Source organism: Marmota marmota, unplaced genomic scaffold (assembly GCF_001458135.2).
Source record: "Marmota marmota marmota unplaced genomic scaffold, marMar, whole genome shotgun sequence".
Taxonomy (NCBI): domain Eukaryota; kingdom Metazoa; phylum Chordata; class Mammalia; order Rodentia; family Sciuridae; genus Marmota; species Marmota marmota.
The window spans coordinates 19958720-19974260 of NW_026000196.1; the positions used below are offsets into that span (position 1 = coordinate 19958720).

Here is a 15541-nt window from a genome sequence, read left to right on the forward strand (position 1 = left end):
GTTTTCTGCCCCGCCCCACTACGCAAGCCCAGTGAAAGTTCTCACGCTATCATTGGCTCCGATTAAGGTGGGTCCGGAACCTAGGCACGACGGAACCTTCGGCTATGAGTTGCGGGTTACGCTAGGCACCTTTTTGCCGCGGAATTTCCGTTTTAGCTCTCTTTCGGGTCGGCTCTCTTCCCTTGCATGAGGTGCTGTATCTGGAGTAGCTGACGGTGATGGCTCCTCGGGTCTGGCGTCGGCGGACCCTGGAGCGGTGTCTGAGAGAGGTTGGTAAAGCCACCAGCCAACCCGAACGCTTTCTCACGTAAGTGCACGTATCCCGGGCTCGGAGACCAGTTCTCACGTGGGCGTGGGTTGCCGGCAGCCTGCAAATTCTGTATGGGAAGAAAAGGGATTATAGATTATTTCTTCCCATATATCAATTTATGCTTCCATGGCCTAACAACTCCTAGATTGCTTAGGGCCTCTGTATGTTGCTGAGACAGGCTTTGAATTTGTGATCCTCCTGCCTCAGCTTCCTGAGCTGCTGTGATTACAGGCATATGCTACTGTGCCTGACTCAGAATCTATACTTAAAATTCATAGTTTGTGTTTGATTTTTTTTTTTTTGCACTTGAGTTGAATCTTATTTTTCTTTTAATTCAGAGGTCTGTGAAATCACTACCTATAAGTTTTATGTCTTTTGATCTCCTCCCCCAATAGGATTCAAGATGGATTAGCATCAAACTTCACTTCTTTAACAAAAGTTCTTTATGACTTCAATAAAATACTAGAGAATGGTAGGATTCTTGGAAGTCCTTTACAAAAACTTGTGATAAACAATTTTGATGATGAGCAAATTTGGCAACAACTGGAATTGCAAAATGAACCAGTTTTACAATACTTCCAGAAGGCAGTTAGTGAAACAATTAAAAATGAAGACATCACTCTTCTTCCAAAGAATATAGAGCAGGATTGTGAAGAGAATGGCTCAGAGATGGAGGCTGATAACCAGGAGAACCTAGAAGATTTGGAAGAGGAGGAGGAAGTGTCAGATGTGGGTGATAATGATCCTAAAGCTGGTGAAAAGCCTAAAAACTCAAGCAAATTTGATCAGAGGAAAAGCTCAGTTTTCAGTGATGAGGATTCTGATCTTGACTTTGATATTAGCAAATTGGAACAGCAGAGCAAGGTGCAAAATAAACAGCCAGAGAAGTCAAGGGAAAAGTCTATAGTAGATGACAAATTCTTTAAACTATCTGAAATGGAGACCTTTTTGGAGAACATAGAAAAAGAAGAACAAAAAAAAGATGAAGAGGAGAAAGAAGATATTGACTTTTTTGAAGATATTGATTCTGATGAAGAAGATGAGGAAGAATTGTTTAGAAATCAAAAACTTAAGGTAAAGTTATGGAAGAGGAGAAGAGAGAGTACTTTCTTCCTCCTCAATTAAGATTTTGTTCTGTTTCCTAAGAGAGATTTTAAGCACCTCAGAATTCATCAAGACACATATGAAGTATTAGATCAATTGAAAAAAAATTGGTGAAATTAAACTGAAGCTATCATTTCCTTGTCACAAAATAATTCTCTTGATAGATAGCTTAAGAACCATAATCACACATTAGAGGTATTCACAGGTTTCCCTCAAACATATTTTCAACAAACATGAAAAATAATTGGGAATGAAAATATTTAATACTGGAATGTAACAAACTACATGGAAGTGTAGATCCATGTAGGCAGGGGTGTTTTGGAAATAATTATAGTTAAAAGATTTAGAGATAGGAATAGTGGGCTCTTGTTTTGTCAATTATAAATAAGACTATACAGGCTGGGTGTGTAGCTCAGTGATAGAGTGCTTGCTTAGCACTTGTGAGGCACTGGGTTCTATCCTCAGAACCACATATAAAAATAAATAAAAGTATTGTGTCCAATAAATAAATAAATACTGTACTTACATTCAGTTTATTATATCTCGGTTCTTAATGGTTTTGTGGTAGTGTTATTGGTTACTAGTTTCCTGTAATTATTTTTTGGCTGGTAATGTTGAATTAGTCAAGCAATATATATATATGCCATATGTACATATGTACAAATGGATCTACACTTCCATGTAGTTTGTTACATTCCAGTTCTTGTGGTTTTATAACAATGTTACTAGTTACGAGTTTCCCCTAATTATTTTTGGCTACTAGTGTTAAAGTAGGAAAGGTGTGTGTGTGTGTGTGTGTGTGTGTGTGTGTGTGTGTAGTACATGTATACACATGCATTTTTTATGTATTTTTCTGTTTTTCATTAAATGTTTTTAAAATCTTCTTGTTTAGTCAGATAAAAGTTCAAGAAATCTGAAATACAAAGATTTTTTTGATCCAGTTGAAAGTGATGAAGACATGGTAAATGGTGATGATGGGCTGGATTCAAACAAAGAAGAGGAAGAAATTGCTGAAGAAGAAGCAGAAGAAAGTATTTCTGAAACGTGAGTATTTTAAATAATCCTTTACATTATAAACTAGAAATGTACGTATGCTCATAATTGTCAGCTATGTTTGTCTTAAGCAGTTAAATTCTCAAATCAAATAGTAGATTCTCTAATTTCAGATTATCTCATATAGCTTGAAGGAACATTAGAGTTAATGAAGAAAAATATTTCTGGCAGTAACAGTCAAACCTTTGTTACAAGAAAGGAGCTTTTTTTTTTTTTTTGAGTTTTGGTTTGTTTTTAAAGATGGTAATCTGTTTTTTATACCTTTATTTTATTTACTTTATGTGGTTCTGAGGCTCGAACCCAGTGCCTCACATGTGCTGAGCAAGTGCTCTACCACTGAGCTACAATCCCAGCCCTGATATGGGTTTTGTGCTAGTAATCCTCGAGGTTCTTTCTGTGAAATAAGAACTTTGTATTATAGATTGATGAATAATTTATTTGCACATATTGGGCCCTTTTGTTCTATTTCTTACATAGCATTTTACCTAAATAATTCCTTCTGTTGTTTTTAAATAACTTAATGACTTTGGAAGTTCTGAATATATTTGGGACATTAGAGATACAAAAGAACTTCAATAGAGGAAAATTGTATTTGTTTTCTAGTGAAAAGTTGTTTTTCCTTTGATACACATTTTGGTATTACAGGGATGAGGATAATGACCTTGAAGAAAGTGAAGATAGTGAACAGCATAAAGGCTCAAAAAGAGTGACCTTTGCTTTGCCAGATGATAAAGAAACTGAAGATACAGATGTGTTAAATGTAAAGAAAGATCCTGATGAAGTTAAATCCTCTTTTGAAAAAAGACAGGAGAAGGTAATTTTAAGAAATTTAAGAAATGTTTTATGTGCTTTACATGACTGTGGAACTCAGTCTGATCTATCATATTTTTCCTGTGGGAAATACCGACTATCCTTTAAGAATGAAAATCTTACAGCCACTCTAAAGCACAGTGTATGTAGATGCCACATTGAAGCTTCTAATTTGCAAAAGTCAGTTCCTGCATTTCTTAGCCTTGGGGGCCTTTTCTTTTCTTTTTTCTTTCGTTTGTTTCTTTTCTTTATGCCTGATGTCTTTATATACCCATGTCATGTCTCTCCAGCTTAGCCATCCCCTGAGCCTCTTGGTGTAACTGAACCACTCTGGAAAATGCTGCCTATCTCTTTAAAGTGCTGTGTAAATTATTTTTGTGGGTGTTACATATAGCCTGTATTTTAATTAAAACCATCTCAAACACATCTTCCAAATTGATGGAAATTGTTTGCTTATGACATAATTTCAGGTAGATGACGTGTCACTTAATTTTAATAGAGGTAGTGTGGCTCCAGTCATTTGGCTTTATCATTTGTCCACCTTAAAATTATACAATTAGATCTCTAGATAGGGAATAGGTGTGGGAGGGAGAAGGGGAATAGCATGGATGGTGAAAGGAGACCCTCATCATTATACAAAATACATGAGGAAGATGTGAATTTGATGTCAACATACCTTATATATAATCAGAGATATGATAAATTATTGAATAATGGTGTATTAAGAATCGTAAAGCAATAAATAAATAAATAATTGTAATGCAAAAAGATTATACAATTAGAAATGAGAATAGGCAGATTATCAAAGATAACAAGATACTGGAATAATTATAAAAAGTATGAGAATCTGAATTAAATTCAAGATTGCCAGATTGTCTCCAAAAGAAGTCTGAGGAAAAAAGCACCGTAAAAGAAAACAAATTTGAGTCTGGGGTTGTGGCTCAGCAGTAGAGCGCTCGCTTAGCACGTGCGAGGCACTGGGTTCAATCCTCAGCGCCACATAAAAATAAATAAATACAAAGGTATTGTGTCCAACTACAACTAAAAAAATAAAAATTAAAAGAAGAAAATAAATGTCTTCTCACCTCATTTCTCCCACCCTCCTCTGACAAAATGAAAGCTTTGGTTTTACTGTGAAATTATATCAGACCTTCAAGAAATAGGTAATTTAATGCTGTTTAATTAATTTCCACATTAAGTAAAGAGTAAAGTAAAACTTCAAAACTTGTTTTTTTCTTGGGAAATTGTTATAATATGGAATGCTAACCCTGACAAAGATGAAAATAAAATATACACACACTCAGTCTCATTTAAGAATAATGATACAAAAATCCCAAATAACAAAGTGAAAAAATAATGCCATAAAAGCAAGTGGGTCTCATTCTTTTGAATCATTTTAGGAAGTCTGATGTGATTCCTGGTTTTAAGAGGTTAAGGGAAAAAGTCTGTGTCAGAAAGACTTGCCAAAATTCAGTATTCGTGTCCTGTTTTATTGTTTGTGTTTTATTTATATATATATATGTATATATATATGTATATATATGTATATTTTGTGTGTGTGTATGTGGTGCTGGGAATTCAATCCAGGGCCTTGTATGCAAGGCAAGCACTCTATCAACTGAGCCCATTGTTATTTTTATACTCCTCATGAGATACAAATACATCTGTCCAAAAGCCATCATATATAATGGTAAAGTTCTAGAAATGTCTCTTTAAAATCAAAAGCTTCCATCATGCATGATGCTAAAATTCTAGAAATTTCTTTAAAATCAGGAATAAGAAAAGATATCCACTGTTACAGTTACCATTCCTTTAGAAATGTTAGCCAGTGTAGCCACAAAAGAAGAAAATAAGAGGTAGGAAAAACTAAAATGAAGGCACAAGATACTAGAAGAATCAGCAGATGAGCAACAGAATAGTTAGGAAAATTTAAGAGCATTCTGTAAGGTAGCTATACAAGCTGCTTTTTAATACACTAAAGTCTTCATAATTGTTGCCGTTTAAAAGTTAAGAGAATTGGCGTGCATAGTCCCAAGAGTCAGGCTACATTAGCTATAAGTAATAAAATAAGTATTAAAAAACTAGAGAGCTCAGGGTATAGCTCAGTGGTAGAATATTTGCATATTCAAGGCTCTGGGTTTGATCCCCAGCACTGGCAAAAAAAAAAAAAGACTAAAATGCTCTAATAATTAAAACTGATACTGGACTGTGAATAGATAGATCATTTGGATAGAATAGAGCCTAGAAATACATCAAATGTTTACTAAACAATTTCCAATATTTAAGAATAAAACAAGTACATTGAGGAATAATACATTTCTTTCCCACTTTTAAAATGTTATGCCCTTTTACATGAGTGTAAGTTTAATTTTTAAGTAAAAACTTTTGTCTTTTTCCTAGATGAATGAAAAAATTGCATCTTTAGAAAAAGAGTTGTTGGAAAAAAAGCCTTGGCAGCTTCAAGGGGAAGTGACAGCACAAAAGCGACCAGAGAACAGTCTCCTAGAGGAGAACCTGCACTTTGATCATGCTGTCCGGATGGGTATGGTGTCCGCTGGACTTCTGTAGACTCTTCGTTTCTGTGCTTTTTGTATTATTCTGTTTTCATAGAAAATTTGGGGGGGACATTTCTTTTTCCCCAACCTTTTATAAAACGTGCACACATACGGAAAAGGTGAAAAAATAGTTTAGTAAATATCTATATGCCATGCCATTCAGTTGGATTCCCCAGTTATTAACGTTTTTGTTTTTTTTTCTTTGAAGAGAGAGAGAAAGAGAATTTTTTTTTAATATTTATTTTTCACTTTTGGTGGACACAACATCTTTATTTTATTTTTATGTGGTGCTGAGGATCGAACCCAGCGCCCCAGGCATGCCAGGCGAGCGTGTTACCACTTGAGCCACATCCCCAGCCCCAGTTGTTAATGTTTTGCCATTTTTATCTTTTTTTTTTTTTTTCCCCCTGGTACCACTAAGATATATCCCAGCGTTTTTTTTATATTTTACTTAGAGACAGGTTCTCATTGAGTTGCTTAGGGTCTCACCAAGTTACTGAGGCTGACTTTGAACTCATAATCCTCTTACCTCAGTCTCCCTAGCCGCTGGGATTAAAGATGTACGCCACTGTGCCCTGCCATTTTTATCTTTTTTCTCCTTACATGTATTTGTGATTGTGTATATGCTTTTTTTTTTCTGCTGAATTGTTTGAAAGTAATATTCTAAGTCACTCTTAAATACTTTTATGTGTATCTTCCAGGAACTAGGACATTCTCCTGTGTAACCGTATTACTATTAGTCTGCTCAAATTTGACATTGCTATGCTAATGAAACCAATAGATAGATATCAGGTTTCTTCAAGTGCTCTGTTTATGAGGCTTGCAACCCGTCATGGCCAACTGAATTATAAACTTCAGCCTAAAACCCTAGTCATCTCATCTTTTTGTGCTCATTGAGTTCAAATGAGTTTCCATTTTATTTCAGCAAAAGAGAGAATGGAAAACAAGGGAAAAGCCCCCAGTTACATGGGATAGATGTATTAGCACTTATTACCACATATATTCTAATGTGGTTCTCAAGCTTGACGGAACATCAGAACTAAAACATGGACAGCTGTTCTCCTTCTCAATTTGTGATTCAGGAAGTATGGGGTCAGCCCAAGAATTTGCATTTCCAGCAAGTTCCCAGGGTGTTGCTGATGTTGTAAGTCCAAGGACCACAATTTGAAACTCACTCGACTAATATGTATCTTCTTAAATGAAAATGTGTGTATGGGCTGGAGTCGTAGCTCAGTGGCAGAGCACTTGCCCAGCATGCATGAGGCACTGGGTTCCATCCTCAGTACCACATAAAAATAAATGAATTAAATAAAAAAATAATTTTTTTTTTAATGTTGTGTTTCATTTAGCACCTGTGATCACAGAGGAAACCACCTTCCAACTAGAAGATATCATTAAGCAGAGAATACGAGATCAGGTCAGTAAGAATTAAATTGAACTTAATTTAGACTTCACTAAAATTTTTAGAAATAATATGAGAGGATTTAAGTAGGAGGAATAATGCTTTCTTCATTTCCGCTCAGTAATGTTCTTTACTTAGCTTTATGACTAGGAGCCAGGTGCAGTGGTGTGTACCTGTAATCCCAGCTATTTGGGAGGCTGAGGTAGGATAGTGAGTTACTTGGGCAATGTAGCCAGACTCCTATCTCAATAGAAAGCAGGGTCACAGGGTTGTGGCAGGGGAATAGTCTCAGGTTGTCTTCAGCTTCTATTGTGTGAGGTTCTGCTCTTCACTAGTACCCAGGAAAGACAGGCATTGTGCCTGAGGGGAGAAGGTAATCAGAAGTCATTGCCACCATCTTCCTTTCTAAGTTTTGCTGACCTGTTGAGTGGTGAGAGTGGTTACTGGTATCTTGACTTGCCATGGTCACACTTGGGACCATTGGTCTAGACATAGTATCTAGCATAACAAATAAAGAGAATGTCTTTTCAAATATTAGTAATCTAGGAAAGAATTTTTAAGAGTTGATCTGATTTTGTAAACTTCGAATAAAAGGTATATGACATGCACTATATGAGATGTCTTTAAAATGCATGTACAATGTTTACCTGAACTTTGTAAACTTCGAATAAAAGGTATATGACATGCACTATATGCGATGGCTTTAAAATGTATGTACAATGTTTACCTGAACTTGTGTCTAAAAATACAGGGATATGAAGGGAGAGGGTGCTATATGCATAGTAGCTTAAAATTTGAAATGAAAAGATGAACACAAGGCTTGATTCTTCGACAAACTGTGACGAGAAAAAGTGGAATTAAAGTTGGTAACCAGAAGACTTATTTAAAATAAAGGTGAAAAGGATATCTAAGTTAATGTCCTCTTTGTTTTTCATAATCCTTTGTGATTTGAAGTTGCTTAAGTTGAAAATTACTCTCTTTTTTGCTCCAATTTTTGTGTAAGCCTGGGAATTATTGTGTTAACTTGTACTGCACTTTACCCTGTATATTTTAGGCTTGGGATGATGTTGTACGTAAAGAAAAACCTAAAGAAGATGCATATGAGTATAAAAAGCGTTTAACATTAGACCATGAGAAGAGTAAATTGAGCCTTGCTGAAATATATGAACAAGAATACATCAAACTTAACCAGGTAAGGAGGCCTCCAAGGCAATGCTATTATTATGAAAGGAACAAAAGAAGAGAGCCATTCATTTTGTGACTGTTGAAATCCTGAAATGGCCCTTCTGTCATCTCATATACGTGTGAGACAAAGCATGCTTGGAATATTGAGGTTATGATATTTCTACTGAATGCTTAGGATCAGGAGGTTTGCTTTACAATTAGACATTGATCACCATATACTTCTGCATCCTGTTACTAACTTTCCAGCAATTATTATACAGTGCTATACTTTTAAAAATGATTTCTTATTGATATTTTGAAGTTATTGATATATGATTGTGAATTCACCAAAGTAATCTCTGGTTAGACAGCAGGACAAGATCATAATTCCAAGAAGATTAAGTAATTGAATTATGTCTTCACTTTGGGTCTGTTGGATATGTGGTCAATATGTGACCATGTTTAAATGGTATTTTTTTCCTGCAAGAGCCTTATAAAGTTGCTGTCAGATTCTATTAATTAATGCTACTCAAGCATTAACAGCAAACCAGTGTCCTGAAACACTGTAAAGTGGAAGAACTAGAAATATTTGAATAAAATTACTTCCTGGCTGCCTTGCAACCCAAGGCAGTAGTTGAAGGACAGTGTATATACAGCTTGAGTCAATGCTTGCTATCAAGTTTTCTGGCTACTTTGAAGAGACTCAATAAATAAAGGAAATATTTGGTAACCATGAAAGATAAAATTAAATACTGCAACAACTTAATGCAACTTATTGCAAGTTGTAAAAATGATAGTTTTATTTTTCTCTTGAGTGTCGGTGGTCAATTATGTTTTTTGACAATGAACTTTGGAGTTCCTGTATATTAATTAAATTAGCCAGGCTAATTCTAGACCCATTCCATTAGAAGTCTAGGATGATGACCAGTATCCATTCTAAAAGTAATAAGCAAGGTGATAGTAAACAGCATGTGGATCAGCCTTACAGTTGTGTATGTAATGTGGATCATAAAAATTAAATATATGATTTCACTGATATTATTGTCTAGGATGAGGTGAAAAGACATGTATAGAATTTTCTGTCTTGAGACAGTGTTTCACTTGTTGTCCAGACTGGTCCAGGCTGATCTTAAACTCCTGGGCTCACAATGATCCTCTTGACTCAGCCTCCCAAGGAGCTGGAACTGTAGGTGCATACCATACCTATACCTGTCTTTAATAATTTTTAAAAAGTGAGTTAAGTTAAAAAAAAAAAAAAAGCAGTATAGCATAGTACCTGGACAGGCGCCGATGACAGACCTCAGAAATAATCTGGATGCTTCTCTGGCATCAGGGTCATGCTTTCATTTTCCTTCCTGTTTTAATAAAAACAAATAAACCAAAAAAAATATTCTTTTAGAATAAGCATTTGGGGTCAAAAGAGAAATGTATGAAATTTACATTTTCTCCTTAGTAGAATTAAAATTGCTGTCAATTTTTTCAGTGTTGTTAATCAAAATAAATTTTTAACAAATTCCATATAAATAAAATGAAAGAAGTCCCTATAGTCCAAATGGGTATTTGGATAATTCTACAAAATCTAATTATTATTAATACTTTAGTTCTTTTTTTAAAATTTCCCTTGTTGACATGATACATAAAATTAAGTGAACAGTTCAGGAGCGTTTAGTATAGTGTTGTGCAAGTTCTGCTTGTCTATGCTTCAGAAACATTTTACTGTCTCAGAATAAGCCCACTCTATTAAGTAGTTGCTCCTCATTCTTCCCTCACCCTAGCTCTGGACAACCACCAATCTGCATCCTATTCCTGTGAATTTAGTATTTTATTTTGGACATTTTGTATAAATGGAGTCATATGATATGTGACTGACTTGGCAGGTTTTCAAGATCATGGCATGTATCAGTACTTCTTTGTTATGGCTGAATAGTCTTCATTCGTGTGTGTGTGTGTGTGTGTGTGTGTATACATACATACATACACACACATACATACACACATTTGTATGCCACAACTTGTCTACTCATCCATTAATGGGCATTTGGTCTGTTTCCACCTGTTAGCTAGTGCAGATAGTGCTGTGTGTTTTTGTTTAAGTATATATTTTTAATTATCTTGAAGGTATATCTAGGAGTGGAAATGCTGGGCCATGTGGTAGTTCTCTGTTTAATCTTTAGTGGAGCTGCCAAACTTATTGCCATACCATTTTACATTTCTACAAGCCATACACAGAGTCTAATTTCTTCATATCCTCACCTTGTTACAACTTGGTATTTTCCCCTCTTCTTTCTAAATTATAGCCATCCTAGTGAAAGTAACTTAGTTCTTGAAAGAAGTAAATACCAAGGAAATTAAACTGTAAGTTCTAAATGTCAGCAGTGTGGTTTCTATGGCTCCCAAAGGGAAAACATCCCTTGTTGATAAGTGCTTATTGATAACTTTAATTTTACCTTTGCACTGTTTCTTTATAGCTGAAAGATTGGTGCTAAGAAATTGGGAATGTCCTCATTGGTCTTTATTGTTTTAAATATGATTTGTTTTATCTTTTTGCTCTGATGTTGTTGACCTTATTTCCTAAGCAAAAAACAGAAGAAGAAGAAAATCCAGAACATGTAGAAATTCAGAAGATGATGGATTCTCTCTTTTTAAAATTGGATGCCCTGTCAAACTTCCACTTCATTCCTAAACCAGTAAGTGTGATAACAGTTTAATGTGTTGATACAGCAGACATGACTTTAATAAAACTTGCTGAGCTTTTGTGAAACTATTTATTTGGTTTCAGAATTTAGACCTGAAAATTTCTCCCTGTAAATTACATTCAGGACCTGTATTCTGTCCCCGTTCCTCCTCCCTTTATCTGTTATTACTTTGTTAGTTCTCTTTTCATTCCATAGTACACTTGCAAAGATTGGGCTGGTTGTTCCCTATTCATGTTTAGGTTGACACAAAATGTGTGTGATATTTCATTATTGTGTTCCTCACCCTGTCCCAGTTCCTAACACAAGGAAACCCCCAAGCATTTTTTGAAATCTTGGGACTTGAAGGAGGAGTGAATGTGTATCTACTTGACTAAGTTAAAAAAAAAATTATTTTTTTATTTAATTCATTTATTTTTATGTGGTACTGAGGATGGAACCCAGTGCCTCATGCATGCTGGGCAAGTGCTCTGCCACTGAGCNATATATATATATATATGATTTTTTTTCTTCTCCCCAGAAATGTATATTGCCAGTATTGTTTCCCCCTTGATATTCCTTTTTTCATATTTAGATTGGTTTTTCACATGCTGTCTCTGTAGACTTGATTTACCAATCATCAGCCATCATTTTTTGTTGTCTTTATACTGTCTCTTTTTGCTTCATATTTTTCTTTAAAGTGTAGACTAGAATACAGTATCCCTAGTAAATAATTGAAAAATGGTCCAGTGGAAGAAATGATTTCTCTGACATTCTGACATTTCTCTCTTACTTAAAATCCAGGATCCTGTTGTCTTTCTAGCTTATTCTTTGTTGGGAATTTTCCTGGGGCAAATACTTCCCTAATTAACTAGAATATGCACAGGACTGTGAAAAGGAAAATGAGTGGTTAGAGGAGTTGTTAACCTGCTTTGCAGTAGTGGCCTGGTCACCTAAGTTTCAGTCTTGTTCTTTCCCATACCCCAGTCTTTCCCCGACTGAGGCAATAGAAGTGTCTGAAGTCATTCTCTTGCTCTTCATTCTTTGGTGTTCCTCACAGGGACAAGTAAGAATTAGATACAAAGAACACCAGCATGAGTGCTCTTTTATTAGCATGATTGGTATAAATCCTATGTTAACTTTTGAGTTTCTTTGGTACTTTCAAAACAAGAAGGGGAGGTGGGGGACAAAAAACAGAAAGTAAATGGCTTTTGAGTTAGTGTTGTATTATTTTCTCCTTTTCATATTTATTATGTTTGATTTATTTTGATACTGCTTTAGTTTTTCAGCGGTCCAATGCCATTTCATATTTATATTTATGAAGATTTATTTTCAGAAGCTGGAAGATGAGAAAATTTCTTTATCAAATAGTCTGTACTCCCACCATTATGTGCAACTAAAATGCACCAATTAAAAAATGTTGGGAAAAAAATAGTCTGTACTTTTACTCTTGTTCCCACAAGCATTTTTTTTGCATCTTTCTCTGTATATGTGCCAGCATTTTTTCCATAACCAAAGGCAAGATAATATTAACAGAAATCAACTATTTTATAAAATCATAGATAGGATTTTTTGAGAACGTCCATATAGGTGGCAGATGGGACTAGTTTATTAACAGATGAAAGAACTGGTGTTTGAATATGGCAGAAATGTCATGTGAAACTGTAGAAATAAATGCTATTGGAATGATTTTGTGACAAAAGACCCTAAATTACTTCATTCTTATAGGATTTCAGAGGCATCCTGTGCTGCCCACTAGTACTGTTACAATTCCAGTTAGCTTCAGACCTTGGCTGTCAACATATTTAACATATTAAATAATTTGTATAAAATATTATATATGTGTATGTGTGTATGTTAGGGCTATTTCTGACTTCCCATTAAATGTATTATCTCTCTTCAAGCCTGTACCAGAGATTAAGGTTGTGTCAAATCTGCCAGCTATAACCATGGAAGAAGTAGCTCCAGTGAGTGTCAGTGATGCAGCCCTCCTGGCCCCAGAGGAAATCAAGGTAAGAAGCCAGTGTTGAAACATTCAATATCTGCTTAGAAGTTAGTTGATTATTGCCAGATCTCCCTTTGTTGAATGTCATTTTCCTTGAATTTGTATTTTTTGTTCTAATTTATGTTAGCTCTTTCTTGGTACAGTCAGTTCTCCATATCTGTGGATTCTGCATCCATAGAGTCAACCAACCATAGATTGAAAATACTCAAGGGAAAAAAAAAATTGCATCTGGCTTGGTGATAGAGCACTTGTTTAGCATGTGTGAGACACTGCAAAAAAAATTTAAAAATAAATAAAAGAATCTATACTAAACGTGTACATACTCTTTCCTTGTCACTGTTCCTAAACAATGCAGTATAGCAGCTATTAGCATAGCATTTATGTTGTATTAGGTATTATAAGTCATCTAAAGATGGTTCAAAGTCTAAGAGAAGATGCACATAAGTTACATACAAATGCTTAACCTTTATATATGAGGAATCTGAGCATCTGTGGATTGTGGTACCTGCAGTGATCTTGAACCAGTCCCTTGTAAATACAGGAGAATGAGAACGTCATCAAACTGATGCTATGTTATGATATTTAAACCCTAGTCTCCATCTTCACTCATTATTAGGAGGGAAAGGTATGAGAATTATTACAAAAGCAGTTTTAATTATCCAATCAGAATAATTATTTGTGATAATCAAATGCGAATATCAGCAGTGATGTTAAGTTTCAAACAGATTGTTTATATAATAACATTAATTTAATCAGCATCTCCCCACTTGTTCTATCCATGTAATGCTCATCAGCAATGAAATCTGGAGTAGAATAGAACATTTGGATATTGGAAGAAATCTATGCCTTGTGAACATTGAAGCTCTTGCCTTATGTAATAATGATGGTTTCTTTTAGGCCCTCATCTTCTGGCTGGTTTAGCAGCAGGCCTTCTGTTTTCCTCCTCAATTTCTTTTCTGTTGCTACAGCCATCCTTATGTTAATCTTTCCATCTGTATGCAGGTGACAGCCCTGGCACCTAAGGAGAAAAGAGGAAATTGATCCTTACTAAAGTGAGGTTTCCCTTCCCTCTCTGTCCTCAGTCTCTGGGAACCTTTGACCTCAGCCCAAAAGGTTGTCATTATCACCCTATTGGGACAACCTCAGGCATTTCCCTGAAGCCCTTGCTGAAGTCTAAGTGCTGCAGAGGATTTGCTTTGCTGGTCTGTAAACTTGAGTATCTAACTCTCCATGCTGCCTGTGTAATTAGTTTGGAGGCTGAACAGTCTATGAGTCTGTCCTGTCAAAGGAAGCATTCTAGGTTTTAGAGTTAGCAGAGCTGTCTGAAACATAGGCAGGGATTGCTTTCTAGCCTCATGTGCTGTACCATAGACATACAGCACCTTGGCTACTTACCATTGCAGTTTCCTCTTTTACTTTTTGATTCCCTGAGTTGATATTAGGTTAGATTAATTGATACATTGGTGGTTATATTTTAATAGGAGAAAAATAAAGCTGGAGATCTAAAAACAGCTGCTGAGAAAACAGCTACAGACAAGAAACGAGAACGGAGGAAAAAGAAATATCAAAAACGTTTGAAAATAAAGGAGAAGGAGAAACGGAGAAAATTGCTTGAAAAGAGCAACCCAGATCAAACAGGGAAATACACAAAAGCAGTAGCATCAGAGAAGTTGAAACAACTGACCAAAACTGGCAGAGTTTCCTTATTAAAGGTAAGGGCAAGGGAAGGAAAACTACTGCAGAGACCTTTGAGAGCAAGTGAGTGGTATGCATTGGGCTGTCCCCTTTACTTGAGTGTCTGAGCCAGCAACACAGCCCACCTGTGGTACTAAGGAGAACACTGTTGACTTAGCTGCAACATTAGCCTTAAGCGTTATTGAGTTATTCCTGTAGAGTCCTCAGAGTAATCTGGGTCCTCTACCTGTTTTTCTTCCTCTCTCTTAAGTTGCAAGAAAGTTAGAGTAGTATAGAATGTATAGAATACCTCTATGCTAATTGATGTATTGTATTGTAATTTTAGTCTATTTTCCTATTTATATTTTAATACATTGTTTTAATCATAACATACTTTTATATTTTGGGTTGTTTTTCCATGTGATCATATACCTTACAGTATGAGCATGTATTGTTTTTAATTGCAGGATGAAGGAAAAGACAAGGCCCTAAAGTCATCTCAGGCATTCTTTTCTAAATTACAAGATCAAGTAAAAATGCAAATCAGTGATGCCAAAAAAACAGAAAAGAAAAAGAAGAAAAAACAGGATATTTCTGTTCATAAATTGAAGCTATAGTATACTGTGAATATAATATATATTAATGTATAAGCTTATATTCTGTCATTGTTTTTTTTTATAATAAAATTAATGAGATCCTTCTTTGCATTAATGGAGGATATTTGAGAATTCTACCATGTGCAATAACAAACTCTTAACACGTTTGAAAAGTCTGCCTGGGTTTTTCTGGATA

At 35.3% G+C, this 15541-nt stretch overlaps 1 protein-coding gene across 1 annotated transcript; it reads left to right on the top strand.

Moving 5' to 3' along the window:
• The first annotated feature begins 20 nt into the window (after nt 1-20).
• On the top strand, nt 21-15460 carry Mphosph10 (M-phase phosphoprotein 10). Its single transcript, XM_015493145.2, has 11 exons — nt 21-307; nt 706-1384; nt 2307-2458; nt 3113-3281; nt 5678-5819; nt 7182-7249; nt 8289-8426; nt 10975-11085; nt 12975-13082; nt 14557-14787; nt 15217-15460. Exons 1-11 carry the CDS (start codon nt 219-221, stop codon nt 15364-15366), a joined length of 2037 nt encoding a protein of 678 aa, XP_015348631.1. The 5' UTR covers nt 21-218; the 3' UTR covers nt 15367-15460.
• The last annotated feature ends 81 nt before the right edge of the window (nt 15461-15541 follow it).